Source organism: Colias croceus, chromosome 18, assembly GCF_905220415.1.
Source record: "Colias croceus chromosome 18, ilColCroc2.1".
NCBI lineage: Eukaryota > Metazoa > Arthropoda > Insecta > Lepidoptera > Pieridae > Colias > Colias croceus.
Genome location: NC_059554.1, coordinates 3,251,657 through 3,272,773, shown reverse-complemented (window position 1 = coordinate 3,272,773; position 21,117 = coordinate 3,251,657). Strand labels below are relative to the sequence as shown.

Sequence of the window (21,117 nt, the reverse complement as noted above, 5' to 3'; positions counted from 1 at the left end):
TGTGATCAATAAAATACTGTTGGAAATTTTTTTTATTCTCATTTTTTGTTATTTTATATTTTTGTTACTAGATTTTGTGGTTAACTTTTATTTAGCTATAAAACAAAGATACAGCCTAAGTAGGTATAGTAGAAGATCCTAAATGTAAATTCATGAACCATAATAATTTATACATTTTTTTTTTCATCCATTAATTTCGTTTATTGCCTAAAATATGATGGAATTACTTACCCTAATAAGAATTGCACAAAAATAAATAAAAGACAATCTGTATGTTTTGTTTACGAGAGATTAAAGATTTTCCTTATCTTTTTAAGTCAGATGTAATGAAATAAATGAGCATAATAATCAAGAAAAACACTACGCTACGGTTACAAAAATAGATTTTTCATTGAAAAATACTTTTTACGATACGATGTTGTGTTTACGTTTCAGCACAATCATTAAAGCCATTATTTGACATTATGCCTCAAATAGTTCAAAGTTCAACTATATTGTAATTTGTAAGCATCTAAAAAATATTATGCTTTACCCATATTATATTTATATACAAACAAGAGAGCTTTACCGCTCTATATTCTGCTCTAAGATACTCGTACACTTCAAAAAGTCTTTACATTAGAGTAAACATACTATTCTCTGGATTATTCCCAAATTCAGCTTTCATAACGAGTAAAGTTCTAACCGAAATTTGATTTTATTTATTGCACTGCACTAATGAGAGCCGCAAATGCGAAACGTCCGCTCGTAAATATCAGAACAACATTTAGCGTGGATTTCGAGGCATTTAAATGGGCCATTCACGCGTAACACATCAAAACTAATTTCTATGGGAATTGTTTTAAACTAGGGTAAAAGCCGGATAGTTGCGCCACTTTTCAAAAAAGCTATATTATGAAAAATTATGTACTTAACAAGAATAATGCGACATGTATATCAAAACATTGGTCTTTGAACCATCATATTAGCCTATATTATTAAACATAATTATTAAAGGTTTTGAGTAAATCCTGTTTTATTTGACCTCTCAAATAAAGGATAGTTGCCTAACCTAGCGGATAGTTGCCTATCGTAAATAATACTTCAGAGGATACTTGCCTCGTGAGGGGATAGACGCCTCACAATATTTTTTTAAATAAAAACAAATTTATATCAATTCACTTAATCAGTCTTTATTAATTGTTTTGCTTTTTAATTAAGAACTAATCAACATTATACATTTTATTTGCTATAAAACTATAACAATGTAACAAAAATAGCATCTAAATTAGTGATAATCACATATTAGTAAAATTATTGATATTTATCTTAAAGATAGAAGAAGAATAATCAAATCTGGCAATCGACTTTGGCATTAATCATCAGAAGCGAGGGATTTCATGGACCAAAGGAAGAGCCTTTGGTCAATTTAATATAATCTGTATCGGATTCTTGATTTTCTTATAATCTGTAACGGCTCTTGCACCTTTCTTGGCTAATACTTAACCAGGTTTATTATTGAGTTGGACCCAAGTTTCATCCATATTAAATATTCTTCCTAAGCTTTCTTCTGTCCAGCTTATGTGGCGTGATACCACGCCTGCTTTACGTTGATATTTGCGAGGCATTTTGCTCAGCTAAAACCGTTAACAATTTATTTGATTTTACATGGATGAGCCTGGGACCTATAATCAGAATACTTATTTTATTCAAGCTAAGTTATAGCCACAATGAGTAAAAACAACACAAACAGAAAATATCTGCCTTTGCTAGTGAAAGAATTTATAGTTGCGGATAGTTGCCCCGAGAGCAACTATCCGCACAAGTTTCTAAGGCGACTATCCTTTTTGATACGGATACTTGCCCTTTTTATTTGCGAAATAAATCAACAATATTTTGCAATAAAATTTAATTAACAGTATAATTTGAAGTCTAATGCACGCAAAAAAACATAAACTATATTGAAATCACAATTAGTAACAAAAATATTCAATATAAATGACGTAACAATATAGTTTCAACGCCTATCGAAGTGTCACCGCGGAACAATTTTGCTCGCACGGATGAAACGCTTGCGTCTACACTAACGATTGACGTGGCACTGAGGTCTGCGGGAGGGGTACTTACAATTATAGTAATGCGTTATTGCCACTAATGTCCGTAACATAGTGTATTCGACACTGCGGCAAGTATCCCACTGGCGCAACTATCCGGCTTTTACCCTATACTAGATTGAGGATGATAAGATTAATTACAACGCCAACGCATTTGATTTTTATTCAAATTATTATAATACAAAATTTATTTATATGCAAATATCTTATTTAGTGATGGTCTAAGAATCTATAAAACTATCTGTTTTTCGTAAATAAAGTGGAATGAAAACGCCATCTTGCTTTTTTTCTTTATACAAAAAATACGAATCTTTACAGTATTTGAATGGAGCGTTAAATTATTTGTTCGAAATAAACGAAATCGTGAATATGTATAATCAGTAATTTATAATAATTCAGGAATTTATATTTCTTTATAAAAGCCGCGCTCTTCCTCTTATTTGTGTCAATATCATGGTAAAATTTCGCTGTGAAAGTTATCTGTGTTTTGAGTATTTTTCTATAAAAACACCATTACGACACATTGTGTAGATTTTATCTTTCTGTCTGGTACTTAAATCGTTTAATAACGAGTGAGCAATTTTTACTAAAATACTAATTGAAATGAATAAGTTTTATATACTAGTACTAGCTATCGGTTTAAATGTGTGGTTTTTTGGCGACAGTGGTTTTCATACATAATATATTACAGTATATTGTGTATAGTAAATCTTAATGTATATAAATCTCGTGTCACAATGTTTGTCCTCAATGGACTCCTAAACCACTTAACCGATTATAATAAAATTCGCACACCATGTGCAGTTCGATCCAACTTGAGAGATAGGATAGTTTAAATCTCAAATCGTTTTAGAGAAAGCGGGCGAAGCCGCGGGCGGTAAGCTAGTATATTATATAGCATAGATATGTTCACGCGTTAAATTATCCTAATCTAAACATGCCAGCTGTGTCTCAAAGAGCATTTATTTTCATCAGCAGCAGACCCTGTTAAATCGGCAATTCTTATTCGAAGCTCACTTCTTTCTGAAGACATTTGTTTTCCAATTCGCGTTAACTGAGCCTTCTATTTAGATTTATTTATATTGAATCCTTCATTATTTATCGGTATTCTTTTATATATAATAATTTTAAAAAGCAAGTTATTTTTTGCTCTAGCAGAATATCGGTTTACTTAAGCAAAGTTAAAACTTCGTAGAGAGGTAAGAAGGCTTCAATTTAAGTAGGAAAAACGCAACCTATGGTTCACTATAAATCATACCCGTCCTAAATTTTATATAAAATCGCGCAACGTAAAATCACACAAAATTCGAAGAGACACTAAATAATTCAACTTAAAAATATGTGGTAAAAGAATAGAATAAATGATTTGTGAGATGGCCGATCGCCAACACTGAACACGGCGCTTCGAGTTTCATATTTCATAACAAAGGATGTAAAAAATTATTTTATAAAACGTGCAAACTGAATGGAATTTATTTTTCCTTTTATTTATTTGATGCTTATTTTCATGGTACAGTGAAAGGAGAAAATATAAGAATTTGCGTGTTAAGAATTTATGAAGCTCTTTATGTGTACACTAGTGTAATCTTTATGAATTAAACTAGATTTCCGCCCGCGGCTTCGCCCGCGTTTGCAAAGGAAAACCCGCATAGTTCCCGTTCCCGTGGGATTTCCGGGATAAAAATTATCCTATGTGTTAATCCAAGTTACCCTCTATATGTGTGCTAAATTTCATTGTAATCGGTTCAGTAGTTTTTACGTGAAAGAGTAACAAACATCCATACATCCATACTTACAAGCTTTCGCCTTTATAATATATATTAGATTCCGGAGCTTATAAAGACTGTGAATTTGACACTGGGTTCAATGTTTGTTTTCCGCATTCTTGGGAATTATCTCGACGAAAATCAATCGATTAAAATATTTTTATAACCTCCTTATCCTTTCTTCCTTTCTTGTTTTGTATGTATGAATGATATCGTATGTTCTGGGTTGTTGTTACTTAATAATAGGAAACCAGGTGCTAGAGATAGGCAGATTGGAACAGTTCTTTCTAGCCATGTCTAATTGTCTATTGCTTCAAAGGTTCAGCTTCTAACCACACTGGTTAGTTAAATATGCATGGGCTGTAGAATCTATTTCAATAAAAGAAAGGGTTGCAGTTTTTCTATGCCTTTTTGGAATTTTTAATGGCCGACTAGTGTTAATATCCCATGAATGTTGAAACTGATAGTAAAATAATGTAATAACAACTATTTTGTAAAGCATATCTAAATAACATGGTAATGATTTTACAAATTTTATAAATAACAGTAGATGCTGGTCAAAGTACTTTAATAAGATAACAGTGCATCCAAATCAATCGAATTATAAGGAACCAATTAAAAATTATCCGGCTTTGTGAAAAGCGAATTCATTTCAGCCGACGCTCGCTGCAGTCGAGGTCGGTCGTAAATTGGCAATCAGTTCCGTAGTAATTATATTCAAAGCAAACAAACGTATTGAACGTTTAAGTGCTGTGAACACCTATGGTAGTTAATTTTTATGACCTGGTGCATTTTTTAATATAAAGAGTAGCTGATGAACGGAGTTTAATTGAGTTTTGTTTTTGTTTTAGAAATATTTAAGACTTGTTGACTGTGTGAACATATTGATGATGATGATGATGATGATTGGCACCTGAAAATTTAAATAGGTAGCCTTATGATGGTGATAGAGTATTAGTATTTGCGTGAAAGAGTAACAAACATACATACCTACACATACACGTACATCCATCCTAACAAACTTTCGCATTTGGATTATTAGGATGTGTAATGATAAAGCTATATAGCCATAGGTACATATAAAATACAATACTATGACAAAAGGTTTGAAAACAGATAAATATTATAAGTAACCGTTTTAATACTTCTAATTAAATGAAACGAACTTATTTCGTAATAACCCAACCTCAGTAACACCGTATCGAACATTCGCGACAGTATAAATAATATTTTCATTTAAATAATCAAGATTTTCTCCGTTTCCCTGCATCACTCTCGTCTATAATGTCTTATTTCATTTAAAACCAAGCGTGCACGAAGTCATGAATAACTTTCCTGGAATAACTTTTGATGCTGGGAACGTAATTTAGTAACATGAAATGAAATTTTAACCTAAATCCATATTCTAATCTATTCTGCAAAATTGTAAGAACTTCTTGGAGTTGAAGATTTATTAGCTAATAATATCGTAAATGAGTAGATATAATTTACGATGATATTTTAAGTACTTTCATCTTCCGTCAAACTTCTCCGGTTGTGTATAAGTGTTTTTTGTATAACTTTTTGTATTAGTACAATTTATCACTTCATTACGGTTGCCAAAAATCTAATTACATAAATACCGGTTAATTAAGCAGGTATATACATAATTAATTATAATTGATTAACAGACAGAAAAAATGGGACTATCGAAAGGGATAAAAATTATCCAAAATACATTTACATAGGTACACCTACGCGATAAACGACGTAGTAGCGTTATGTGAAGCATTATGAAGATATGTTTCATTTAAATTGCAATGAATACAATGTAGTTCACTCATTCAGTATATTGTGCAGTTGGCAGAAGCTAATTATTGGCACTATTATACTAGCAGGTTCAACACTCTCGTTTTAATTTATAAATAAACGAATGCATTCGTTTTACATATTGTTTAATTAGCTTAGAAATGCATAATCAAAGACATAATAATTTGGAACTGCTCCATTGACAGATTTATTAAGTTTTTATTTATAGGTTATATCTGTACGAAATAAATGTTCATCTGTCTGTCCTTAATTTCGCTACGTAGTACCTTGAGACATTTTGTCGTGAAAGTTCAACAGACTTCCTTTCGCACATCCACGAAGAATTCATCTTTATATACTAACTACATTGGTAATTATACTTTCTTTACAATTTTTAGCGTTACTTACCAAAGTTTTCTGAGTTTTGCAAAAACCACGTTATTTATTAGGAACCTAAGTACTCTCATTTCATGAGAACCGGTCAAGCCGTTTAGAAGTAGTTTTACTACAAACACCGCGACACGAGAATTTTATATACAAATAAGAAGAATATAATATATCCGTGACGTAAACACTTTCCTTCGAAGATCTCCTTGAGCATCTTCAGTCCTGTGTTTGACGTCTTTAACAAATGTAGTGTTAAAACAGAGCCTGGAACAAACGTTTTGTCAACAGCTGCATCAAATAGCGCAAATACCTTCTCAAGAATGAACTCACTTTTAGAAATGACGCTGTGAAAATAATGAGTCTGTAGAGTTCTATTAAGTAATTAATATTTTCTTTGCGATTCGAATTCTCTTTTCTAAGTCCAGGTACGTATTCTTTGGTACAAATATGTACTGTATGTACTACTTTCTATGTCGATTCACTGGGTGATATTTTTATAGTATATTAATAAGTCAGTCGTCACATAAAAAGAACGAGTTGACTTTATAAACAAACCTTTATATTCACATATCCCTCACGCTAATCTCTCTTTAAATTCTAGAAACGTCTGTTGCATCTCAAACAAAACAGACTCAATGCACAATATTTTCATACAAATTTCCGATAGAGGATGTTTAAAGTTAACATATATAATTTTCCTCTCTGACGTGAGGAGCAATGTTAAACTTTAATGTATTATAATGCAATTTCCTTACACGATCGCGACGGATGCTGCCTTATGAGTATCCTGTATCAAGAGACCGCTTTATAGTTCATGTTGAGGTCCCGCTTTCACTGCTTTCACCGTAAAAATATCTGCAAGTACGTGTGCACTTCGTAGAAACTTTTATTTGAAGAAAGTCGAGTGACTATAAAACAAAAGTATTGTATTAATTATTAAGCCTATGTTTACTTAATGAATTTCACCCTAGTTTATGGTAAAAATGATATTTGAATTGAAAATCAATAGATTTACAATTTTTTCTTAAAGTTTAAATTTCAGGGACTTTTTTCAACCTTATTCTTGTACCTACCTACTTATAAAATAGATCAGTAACTTATTACAAAACGGAAACATCATCAAATTTTGTATTGTTAACAGAAAATTTTGAGTCTTAAGAAGTCTCTTTAATACAATATTTCTGAACTAATTATAAGATTTACAATAACAAATAAATAATTCCGATAACCACACAAATTACCGGTATGTTGACCATAGAAATTTCATTCCCTTTGTGGTGAGGGCAATCAAGTGTTTCTCCTTGATTAAACCTCAATCGGAACGTTGTACCTACATAGAATCGATTCTATAGAATATATTAGTATAGATAAGTTTAATCAGTATCTATAAACTAGAAGTTAAACGAATGAAATCTGGAAAATCTAATCAAAAGTCGAAAGCTACGCAAAGCTACACAGTTCGAAGAAGATTTTTTTTCTGATTGAGATAAAATAAAAAATATTTTAGTTTTTTATTTTGAAAAATCCATGATAACTACTTATTTAAAAAAATAATTATGTCGGAATAAAATAATTAATATCTACATTTAGGGAGTCCACATGACCAAAAAATCTTTACTCTAGATTCCCAAAATGAATGTTATTTCATGATCTTACTGAGTTACAATCTAAAATTACACCTGTAGATTTCCGTACAACTTTTTAAGGTCAATACAGTGATTTAGGAAGACGAACGAAATTCAATGTAAATATAAAAAATGTAACAATACAAAACGGTTATAATAACGAGCTGTGAATCGAAATGTAAATTGACTTTTTGTGAATATTTTATACGCTTAATCTCTTTTATTTAAGCAGGCGCACTTAATTGACCCATTCTTATTTGTTCGGAAGACTTCTATTAATTCTTATGACATTGCAAAATTCAAATAACCTTACGGTACATTTATTTTTTACTATGACGCACCTACTACCTATTTTAAGACTAAAGTGATTGAACAAAAAGTGTATGCAATTGTGATGGACGGAAATAAAACTTATATGTATTTACATAATACACCAACATAAAATATTTTAAGTTAAAACTTAAAATATTTTATGAAATAAATTTCATACTTTGATATTTATTTAGTACCTAGATATGACTGAATATCGGAATAGTCTACTAATTTAATCACGTTTGTTCCAGGAACACTGCGCATTGTTTGCGCGTTACCATCATCACACTAATCCTGAAATCTATTAATTGTGAAACAAGCAGAGAAGAGTCGGTACCCTGCGGCGGGCGCCTGAAGGGCCCCGTGGGGACGATCCAGACGCCAAACTTCCCGAACCCGTTCCCGGTGCCGCTCAAGTGCAAGTGGATCATCGAGCACGAAATCGCGAACGGCACTATATCGATATACTTCACACAGCAGTACACCACTAGCGGGCTGACGTTCACCGAGTACATGTACTACGACGACACCTACAAGCTGGGCGAGCGGCGAGCGCTCACCGTCACCGAGGAGAACATCACAAGGATCAAATATTTACAGGTACATAATATTTCTATAGGTATATAGGTGTATATATACATATATTATTCGACTCTAAAAATCTGCATCTGTAAAATAAACACCAGATATTTCAACAATAGGTATAAATATAATTTCTGTCTATAATTAATTAATTATCCATAATACCGTCTCTATAATTTCAAATACATAAATATATTTTTATTTATCTTCCATATGCCTTTTTAGATAAGCATAGGTACAACTATACCTAAGTGCTAATCTAATAATAATCATTATGCAAAGGCCCGGTATGTCTTCTTCACACAAGATATTCTTGTCCATCGAGTAAATGGCAAATGCTATGCTTTCCAATTCCAAGGATATCAGCCGCCTCTAAAAAAAAACAAAATGCAAATGCACTCCCATGCTACATTGCCAAATGGATAACCGCGCACGCAGGGGCTGACGTGCGACGTTGCCAATTTTACGTAAACAAACTTTACGCGCGAATAATTGGTGGATAATGCCCTAACTGCGTTTTGCATTTATCTATTAGTTGAATTAGTAATGTGCATAAATTAAAAACTTATTGCGGTTTAAATATGGTTCTTAAAAACCTGTATTATAATTATTATTATTTCTCTCTCCATAATCTTGAGAAATACAGCATAATAATTCTAACCCGTGTTAAACTAAAACAAAATAAGAATTTGCCATAATATAGCCACATTGTACAAAATTAAAACTTGTACAATTAAATTGGTTAGGGAGCCAGGTGCAAATTTGGTTAATTATTTCCTCTCAAGAGATAATTCGTCAGACGCATCAGAGTATAGTATTATAAAGCCTCGTGAACGTCAGCTGGCGCTCGGTTGGGGGGGTGAGCGGTTGTAGCCTCCCACGCACGTAGGAAAAAAAATACATTCAATCATTTCCTCTCAGCTAAAAATTTGTCAAATTGTAGCTAACCCAATATCTCAACGAAAAAAAATAATCAGCTGGTTACAACATGGTTTATTATACGTCAGCTGGTGTCTCGAACATGAAAAAAATAAAATTATTTTCCGTGATTTCCTCTCAAACAAAAATTTACCTGATGATAGCTTAAATGTAACTGTGGATATATATATAGGTCAGCTGGCTGTATCTTGGTGGAAAAACCGTCAGCTGATACTTTGAAAGTTATTACATAGGAGTTAGACAGAAGCATCTATTGCCAATTTATATGCATCAACTGACTAGGTTTTCCTCGAATTATTGCTAGCTGATTTTTTTTATTTATCGCATCAGTATATTAACAATCAGCTCACAAATTTTCATCTGAAATGAAATGACGTATCTTTAATTATTATCGTTATTTTTAAAAATTCAAGCAACACACGCTAGCATAATATAGACAGTAATAAGGTACTTGGAGGTGGTTAGTTGTGAGCATGATCGGGGTACAACGTACATTCAGCCACATCGGTAAACATGTTTTTACAAATATTATAAACTGCATTTAAAAATAACTATCATATCATCAAATTCACATAACTACTTAAAAGTGTAACAAATATGAAATAACACACTAAAAACATTAGTTAACTATAATTATTTAAAAAAATAATAGTATAATATATAATTAATAAAGTTATTACTTATCTTTTACGGAGACTTATGTTGATGGAATTCCACGTATCTCGATGATTTTGTTAATGTCTCATTATATTCGAGACACCAGCTGACGTATAATACACCATGCTGTAACCAGCTGATTATTATTTTTCGTTGAGATATTGGGTTAGCTACAATTTGACAAATTTTTAGCTGAGAGGAAATGAATGAATATACTTTTTTTTCTTACGTGCGTGGGAGGCTTCAACCGCTCACCCCCCCAACCGAGCTCCAGCTGACGTTCACGAGGCTTCATAATACTATATTTTGATGCATTTTACTAATTACCGCTTGAAAGGAACTTGGTCATAAAATCTGCTTCTGGCTCCCGGACCAAATCAAGGCTAATTTGTACATGAATTAAATATACTTAAAAGCAGCATGATAGTAAATAAGACTAAAAATATTTTGTTTATTTTTTTATGTGTTAAGTATATAAACATGTTTATATGAACTGATAATATATATTATCTAGTGATTACATGGTACCTTCGATGAGAATGAAGTACTAACTATTGTTATGTTCAATGAAGCGTGGCTCCAACTAATGACATCATTTCTGAATCGATTTGTTCATTTTATATAGGAAAAGTCGTTACACACCTATTTTTCACACGGATTGAATCCTTTGAATGTTTTTTAATCTTGTCCATGGATGTTTATTTTATTCAAGCTTCTGCCTCTGCCACTTCTTATTTCTTATACTATTCTTCTTCTTAGTTCTTACTACATACACTTTTTATTTCTTCTAATAATTATATGTATACTCGAGGACTGTATAAAAAACACAGAAAATGGTAAAGCCCATAACGTCGAAATTAGTCTATACCCACGTAAGTATAACGACGCCATTTTCATAGGTACCAGTAATTTCTTAAATTAACAAAGTGCCCTTATTGAAAGTGCACGATGCAATGTTAATTGACCATTGAAATGACGCAGTGTATTCACTTGGAATGTTAAAGTACTTCCTTGACTCATTTCGACGTTTAATTACATACGTTAATATTTTAAATATAATATACTTGGGTATACAGTTTTATTGCCTTATGTGAATTATTTATTAACACAAAAGAATTTATAATAAATTACCTATCATTTAATTATATAAGTGGTACCTATTTGGTATTCAACTTATACATATAGGCTCTAGTAAGAGATCCACTCAAATTCCCCAGAATGTATGAAGAAATGGTTTTGTAATTTATTTATTTCTATACTTTAAAATCCGGCTGCATTCAATATCTATCTGTAAACAGAATTTCACCAACATCTACTGATTATTTAATCACTTTAAGAAGAGAGAAGAGAAGAAATATAGAATTTGTCTGTATTATTGTAACGTTTGTTCATAGTATCAATATTTTCTTATATTCTTGCAAAGTTTAAAACAAAAACAAATAACCAACTTTCACTTCTAGATACAATTACATTTGTACCCAGTTGTATCATTTGAAACTTTTTATTGTTACCAATTTAAGTTGCTCACGTAACAAAACGATGTAATTTCATACTAACATTTAGCGATGTAAGGATACTTTTCCACCAATAAAATGCGAGGGTCTGTAACGAAGAATGTGTTTGTAAATAACCAATCATATCACTTTATTTAGTTAGAAGCGTTTAGCATTTGAAGCGATACTATTTCACATCCTCGCACATTGGAAAAGCACCCTAATTCGTGTACACATTAGGACACGTAAATGAAAATCTGTCCATCAAATTGTTTTGAAATGGCTTATCTTATCACTTAGTAGCGATCTCTGCCAGGCAATCAAGGTAAGGCATAAGAAGAGTCTATTAACTGGACAAGAGTAGTGTACTTATATCTAATTCATAAATTCAGATCAGTTAAAATTAAAAGCAACAAAGTAGCGAAACAGACGCTTAATTTAACTCACTAATTATAATTACTATCACAATTTAGTACATACAATATTGGTTATTTGTTCTCGCCGATCGGTATACAAATTGTTAGTTAGGCGTCTTAAGTGGCTGTCTGTTTATTGGTGGGTGATCGCAGATCGACTCGTCACGTATAGTGTAGTAGTTGACGCCCGCGATTGAGTTTATGTTAAGAGAATAAAAAAATATATTACTTTTGTTCGCCTAATGGAATTTTCAATGAATATAATATGATTTAGCGCAGAATAATAATGCCAATAGTTTTGAAAACTTGAACATATAAAAATTGAATTATTCTGTAGCTGGAATACATTAGTATGAAATTCGTTCATTAGAACGAATTTCACAATCCTTTGAGTTGTTTGAAAAGTTTTGACCTTGCTTTGACATTAAACTAGCCAGAATAATAAAGTAGGTACCTATATTTATTTAGGTATCAAATACTTAACCCAATTCTACATTTTTATATTAAAGGTAATCGTAGCAGTCTTTTACAAAATTCGTTTTATTTGATAGGTTACAAACAGTCACATGTTGCCTTAATACTTAAGTGCACTTTTGCGAGTAAATTGCACATAGTATTTTTATAGGAATTTGCAATTCATTAAGGCTACGTTTATAGGTATGTTCTTTCAATTAGTAAATACATCTATAACATAAATTCATAAGCGGGCTCGAAAAAGGTTAACGACTAGTGTCTAGTTGTAACAAGATCGTTTTAATTCTTGATTTTCATGACATTTTTGGTTTAACCTTTATCTTTTTAATGAACAATCATTAAAAATTTTCAGTTTGACGAAAAAGTTCGGTAAATGTTTTAATTATGTATATTTCACCAACAATAACCAACATTATTCCTGAGTGACAAAAGATATATTTTATTTTAATTCCTGTTCAACACGGGCAGAGCCGGGACGAACTAGTTGCATAATAAAATATTCCTCCCACGTAACACTATGAGATTATATCGCTTGTTCTGTAATGCAGATTTGTCGAACACGGTGTGTTTCATCACAATACGTGTATTGGAACGTTCGTCTTTTTAACCGACTACAAAAAAAGGAGGAAGTAATCAATTCGGCCGGTATAATTTTTTTTTATGTATGTACACCGATTACTCCGAGGTTTCTAAACCGATTTACATGATTCTTTCTTTGTTCGATGCGGAATGGTGTCGAATTGGTCTCGTAAAAATTTTATTCGGATAGGCCCAGTAGTTTTTCTTTAATGAGCATTTTTGTGTGTACTTGATGACTTATTTGAAATGTAGCAAGTAAATTTGATTCACTTCCCGGTAACCGATTGAGCTGAAATTTTTATATGTATGTAAATTGGATAGCAATGAAACATTATTATGACATAGAGCTGATTTGATGATGGAATCGGAAGGTGGCCATAGGAACTCAGTAATATTGACTCAACTTTATCGAGTTTGGGCTCGTTTGATTCGTGTTGAAAAATACCTACACTAAAAAGTATTAAATAAAAATAACTAAGTACGTTAAAAACAACCAACTTCAAAAACGGAAAAGTAAAAAATAAAAAAGATTTGATATTATTAATTACTACCTACATATTATTTAGATGTGCTATTTATCAAATAGGTTTGAAGTCGACGAAGAATAGTTTTTAACGTAGTTATTCCTTAATGTCTTCATGAAGGAATGGACGAATGGAGGAATAAGAAACAATAAAAAAAAATATTTTCTATCGAAAACTCTCTCAATTGATTATTATTTTTGTATGTTTGTTCTTTTTTCTCCTTTTTGGGCCAATGAGCAATGACTGTCACCGTATTTGTTATTTGAGTGCAATTTACCTTGACATCAATTTAAGTTAAATTTATGTTTGACTTTGACGGTCACAATTCTACGTGATACCATTTTCCATGTACATACCTATAATGTGTGAGGATGTTTAGCGAAAAATGTGTTTGTAAATAAACAATAGTATGGCTTCATACGCTAAACGCTTCAAACTTCAAACAAAATTAAGTTATTACACGCACATTATTGGTGAAAAAGCAACCTTAATAAAAATTAAAAAAAAAACATCGCGTTAATTCCTCATGATCCTATTCGGAACCATATTTGATCCGACGTATTCACGACGTATTTTACCGAACCGCATGAAAACGGAAACAAGATAAAAGATCAATTAATCACATCACGATCAATTACTGAGTATAATCGTATTGTTAAAGCTGTGTTAATTATAAGTTGAACACTGTACTACCTATATCGCAGATAAGACATATAATAATATGTACTCTATGTACTCTCTCTTCTTATAATGGCTTACTTTTTGTATAAAAACGAAATGTTGAATACAAATAATTTTAATCCTACGGTTTATATTAGAACTGCCGATTTGATAAATTTGTTCATAAAGATTACATTAATAGGTCAAGTGACTTTTGTTGCGAAAAAAGGAAAAACTGCAAAGGTAACAATTTCCACATAAACATAAAACGAACAATCGAGAAGAAAAATAAATTATCTCATACCTAGCAATAATCATTATCCTCTTTAACGAAAACTCAAGTCCTCTTTTATAATAAAAAATATAAATCATCGTTCTTTATTCGTCCAGAATCAAAAACAAAATTACCAAGCATACAATATATTAAATTTTAATTAAGCTATGAAGTGTAATATTATTTCGACCAAAACCATATTTACATAACATTATCCTAAACTGGAATCATTTAGCGCGTCTGTAAATACTCAACATAATAATGGGATATATTATCATAATAATGCAATACGCCTAATCGTATTGGCATGTGCTCTAAATGTGCTAGCAAAATTAATTTTATCATTTGAGATAATAGGAATTGAGGTACTAATTACGATTTTAAATGAACCCAGAATATGCCATAATTAATTAACCTATACACTTGAAATAAATTAGTAGTATACATTTCAGTGTTTTGTCTCTTTCCTTCCTTCATTTAAGCGATAAAACCTTAATAATCACGATGATTAATTTATATTTTAGTATAAAGTACCTTCGCTTTTATAATATTAGTTAAAAAATAATATGAGGTATTACTAATACGTATATTGTTTAGGATATGCATTAATTAATTAAAGAGCAAATTACACTAATATTTCAAGTTCAGGTATTATTCACAATATATATTCAGATATTATTCACCAAACGAGGCGGGAATAAAATATCTGAAACATTTAGATCCATGTCTTTGTTTCGTAAACACCTCGGGGTATGGAATAAACAAATAAAGGAATCCGAATAGAAATGAACGTGTAACGAAGAAATACAGCCTACGGGAATAACACGGCGTTTGTTTTTTTTTATTTTATAGTAGACTAGATAGATTCCCAGCGACGCGACGCACGGCTACAGTCAAATCAATTGTATTTTCTCGCTCTTCTTTATATTACTGACTAGCTGCGTCCCGCGGTTTCACTCGCGTAATTTAGTTTTTCCTTTTAATCCTAAAGTTTATGTGGGAATTTTCTGACAGACAGACGGACAAAAATTACTATTTTGGTTTATGTACAGTGAAATACATCCATATACATTTAGTAAAATCGGTTATTTCAATATGAAAAACAGACACTCCAATATTGGTATAGATGAAATTAATATCCTTACGCACTCGTATAGATAAGGAAGTTAGGAGATATAATAAATTCATAACATGCATTATGTGAAATAATGTAGTCCCTTTAGTCCTATGGGAACAAGCCTCCTATGAGTACCTACACCAAAATTACATTTGATCGTATAAATATGCAAATTATACACTTCTTAAAGAAACAACCGTGAAATATATTCACACATTAATTGAGTGATCTTATTTTCCGCTATTTTTTACCATTCAACATTTTCGTTATCTTTTTAATCTTTATAAAGAATGAATAAAATGAGTTATGGTAATATAATGGCAGAAAATGTAATTGCAATCTTAAGAATATAAAATAAAACAATTCTTTGTAAGATATCATTTTAACACTATTATTTATATAATGAATTCAAACAGTAATAATGAGAAATTCGGCAGTCCCAACAAAAAACAGTACAAAGTTCAATTTACACTTTATAATTACGAAGATGAGTTAAAATAAAAGAGTTTATAAAATAATATACTAATCTATACTCTATACTCATATTATGTTACTGTTATAAAACAATATAGAATCAATTCTAATAATGCCTCCTCCACACTACTCGCGAAATTGAACGAGGTTAGACGAATAGAATAATGTAGAGAGGCACTTCGGCTTACTTCGTCCAACTTTACCTCGCCTCGGCCGACTTCCGTTTGTTGTCGGTTTTTGCGCCCGAGTTTTTGGCACGAAGTTACCTGAAGTTCGTTCTGAATATGAACGTATGCGTTCCTCGCGAAGTTGAACGAGTGTGTAGTGTAGCACCGCGGACTTCAGTCAACTTCGGCCGAGTACTTCGCCGAGGAACTTCGCGAGTAGTGTGGAGGAGGCATAACAATCGTTCGACCCGTTCGACCCAATTCGTCGGAACACGCTGGATCAAAACATCCAATATGCAATACTAGGTAGATATCTTTTGAGCTTGCGTCATCGCGTCTGCACTGAAATACAATCAAATATTAGAGTGCAGTTTCAGTCTGATTTTATAGTCACCTTGTGGTTCTGCGAAGGAGTAAACTTAGCTGACGAGGTCAATTGTGAGTAGTTTGTTGTTCCTTGTAATGTGGGTAATCAATGGATGCGAATTTATTTTTAGACGTAAATAACAAAACGCCAAAAGTGAAGTAAAAGAATTATGACTCACAGACTTCGACTACATGTAATGTGAAGTTTGAGTTGGCATAATTATTGGTTTTTGTAGTAAATATGAAACGACTATTAACATAAACAATACTTACTTATATTTTTGAACAACTAAATACAAACTCCAACCAGTTTATTATCTTCATTATAACTCAGCGCAAAATTCTAAACTAAATTGTGAAGTCTAACAATAAGTAAGACTCAATTTAATTAAATTTTCTTTAGCTCAAAAGTAGTTTTAAAAGTTCGTCTCAGTAATTTATAAAGTCGTTTCTAGTGAAGTGGTCGAAAGATTTATTCATTTACAAAGTTCAAAACTTCATGAAATATTTTAATGTCGTAAAAAATAAATTAAGAGCGAGTTTCGCGGCACGACTTTAAAAACTTTTAATCTTCTTGTTATCTTTATTGTGGTTAAGGAAATTTAGCTGCTTTAGTTTCAATGAATTAATAAATATAGGTACAACTTTTGGCTTTCTTACAAATGAATATGATGTGCTTTTTCCTTAAATTCTGCACAAAGTATTGTTGAACAGTTGATATAATTTGCATAAAACTACCTTCGACCTACGAGTATTGTCAAAGAAGTTTTTAAAGCACATTTCCAAACACTATACATAGTAACCACAAAAATACATAGCGCGTTGGGAATTTTTCAGAACGTTAATGTTGCTAAAATATTTCGTGTATTACCGATGAAGGACGTGTTCCCAAAAAGAATGTTTTGTTACAGGTTTTCCCAGAAAAGCGAGTGAAAACTCTGCAGAAGCGCCCCTTTTAGGACTGTATTAAAACGTTCAAATTTATGTAGACTGGAGAGGTCTAGAAAACTGTATTTTACGTTAATGATAAAGTTCTCATATAATGAACTATCGAAAACAGCAAAATTAAATCAACTTTCACTTTAATAAATAATTAGCCACATAAAATATTTTAAACTACTAGCTGCCCGCTCACGGCTTCGCCCGCTTTCTCTAAAACGATTTGAGATTTAAACTATCCTATCTCTCAAGTTGGATCGAACTGCACATGGTGTGCGAATTTTATTATAATCGGTTAAGTGGTTTAGGAGTCCATTGAGGACAAACATTGTGACACGAGATTTATATATATTAAGATTGAAAAACGTCAACTGCTACAAAATAGCATTCAATACTTTTACCATACAAAAAATCATTTCACCGTACAACCACTTATGAAATGAGGACTGCTGGCAAACGTAGTTTTAAATTTAAAAATTCGTATATTGCTCTCACTGAATAATCGAAATCATTTTATTCGATCCCGAAATTCAGTAAAACACTTTTATTCCAGCCTTTTTTGCTACTGTACCTTTTATTTCTATTTATGTATACCAATATAATCAAGCGTAGAAAAATCCTCTTTACAGCTCGTGGATAGTTATTATCAATCTAAATGTTTAATGCATAAAGACATACGAAATAAAAAAAAACTGTAAAACAATATGAAAAGTAAATCATTTGTACAAATATTCCTATTGCCACCAACTTTATCATCATCATCATTATCAGCCCATATTTGTCCCTTGCTGGACATACGCCTCAGTCATGGCACACCACTGCAGAGCCCGGTCATTATCGAATGACCGATTAGCAACGAGCGCGTTGTCGCCAGTTTTACACAGCAACCCTGCGGATGTCGTCATCTACCTTATAGCAGGCTTGTTATTATCAACAAATCCGTAACATAACCCGTAATTGTATAATTATTACTCTTCGAAACAAAAAAAGGTAAAACAATGAATTTCCATCCTAAATAATTGTAGTCTAAATTTCGCTTAAAATTAAACTCAATAAACTCTAATTTTACCCAGCAACTTTACCCAAATTCAGATTGAGCGTTAAAATGCAGCAGTGAAATGTATCCAACCACGGCTATAAATTGTCCGTTGGTATTCCAAATAAAAGGATTCTGGCTTCTGGGCGTAAGACAAACGGCGAAGTTTTTGCAACAACACATTACGGTCCACGGTTGCGGGTATCTTTGATTAATGTTTTGCTATAAGCTTCTTTGAAAACACGTGACGTAATTGAGATTGCCTGTATCCAGCCTGTATCTGTGCTAATAGATTTTTAAAAGAAATGGCTGTTTTGTTCTTTTTTTGGCACTAGCTAAGAAATAATTCTATCCTTTTATCTTCTTGAGCTGACTAATTGTTGAAGTATTGACAATTTGAAGATAGGCAACCTAATGGGTGTCGTACACTTGTCGTACGATACTAAAATGTAACATATTCAAACAGAAGTACATATTATGTAAAAGTAAAAATTAAAAATGCCTAATTCTTTTTTATCACCCGCATACAAATAATAACGACGTACAACAAAAACACCAACATTTTGTAGCTGCTAACAAAATAAGAGCCGGGATTTTGTCAAATTCGCGAACGTAGTATTTGCTTGATTTATTCATTCGCGTTTTACGAGGCCGTAAAAAGTTGCTTTGTATAAAACCATAAAGTTTGTGAATGAAAAATTATGATGTAATGACCGTTAAGTGGCGTTAGGAAGTCATAAATAGCTTTATGAGGCTTTTATTTTGTTCCTTTGAATAAACCTTAGCTATGAATGGGATAATTACATGGTTTTTCAAGATGAGGGTCTTTGTAATGAATGCTACAAAGAATCACGTTGCAACTAATTTATCAGATGTAAGTTTTATGTAGACTCTTCACTCACCTCGTGTCTACAGGAATTATGCTACAGTTTCAAAGTATTTTGCAATGTCTGCGGTCTGAGACAAACAAAGACTAATAAATGGAGTAATGCTTTTCATAGCATATGTTTTAATATCATATGAAGGTCGAACATGTTACTTACCTCGAGTATTAATTATCTGCTGACGCTAACGTCTTAAGGTCTTTTTCAGATTATTTTGACGCAGTATCATCTAATTAACTCCAAAGAATATTGAACACATCATCTACAAGCATTGCACTACTCGATCTGCAAACAATGTTGACCATCTAAAACACGCAAGCTAACGGGAACGGAATAACTTATCGATTCCCTTTGTCCTGGTTTTAAGGACCTAAATCGCTCCGCTGTCTCGTGGCTGCAGAACAAAGTTTATACGCTGTCCGAGTGCATTCAGCATGCATTATTCACGTACTCCATTCGCATCAGCTTAACTTACACTTACAAAGTGCATCTCGTAACGTTTTCCATTTCGACCTATCTCGCCCTGTTCGCGCTCACCCGATATATCCTTGTCACTTGAGATTTTAAAGTAGATTTGGGCTTTGTAGGTTTTCGTGTCATGGAAGTCATTACGACGAAAATCGCGTATCACGTTTGAATAGTTTCGCTGTCTTCTGACGAGGCTTTTCTTTACAAATGGTTGAGGAGAAAATTTATGGACGGTTCGATGTCGTTTCTCTTTCACGCACAAACTATTGAAGTGATCTTTTTGGAGTTTAGAAGAGATATAACTTGGGAAAGGATACTTGTACAATATTGATGACCACGCAGATAGATCAGAAAGTTTATCGACATTTAAATGTCTATAAATTTGGCTATTAGCTTCACATATGAAGGAATCTGAAGCATAATTTTAAATTGATTTAACTTAAGCCTGCGTGATTGAAGGAATACTTATTTAATGTAATAATTAAAAGAAAAGGAGCCAAAGAGTTCAAAAGAAAAAGTACAAAAAATTGTGTAAAGCTCCAGATGACATCCGATATAGAATACATTTAAAAACTGATTTCGCATTCCGTTTAACAGGTTCACTCACAAAGAAAACCTGTTTAGCTAGATGCCGATATCTTCAGAAATATAACTTACAGAAAGTTAAACTCGATTTAACTCTGTATAAGTTAAATGTACGATAAAACGAGCAAACCACATTAGAGCAAGAAAACTTTCTGTCAATATATTTCTACGTGTATTTAGCTAAGGTACGTGAACTTACAAAATTTAGTACCCATAGGTTTTAGAAGTTTTCCATTAATCAAATACTCTGAAAGGTAGAGTAAATAGTTCTGTTTTTACCTTGGGCAGTGGCCCATATAAATAAAAGAAACTTTTTCCATATACTCAAGTACAGAAATCTTTTTGTTCAGTACGTGACATACATAAAAAATATTCGAATACTTTTATAGGTCAGTAGAAAATAAATTTAAATAGAGGTCCTAACCTTTAAACTATTATTAAGTACTTAATGTTTTACGCACACAGTTTATCGTTAATTATTGAGTATTTTTGATATAGAATAAGATCAGTGC

At 32.1% G+C, this 21,117-nt stretch overlaps 1 protein-coding gene across 1 annotated transcript in view; it reads left to right on the top strand.

Annotated features, from left to right (window-relative positions):
* Positions 1–21,117, top strand: part of LOC123699571 — a 75,574-nt gene that overhangs the window by 38,025 nt on the left and 16,432 nt on the right. The window contains exon 2 of the mRNA XM_045646548.1: positions 8,223–8,571. Within this exon, the coding sequence (XP_045502504.1) occupies positions 8,223–8,571 (349 nt within the window). The remainder of the gene's footprint in view (positions 1–8,222; positions 8,572–21,117) is intronic.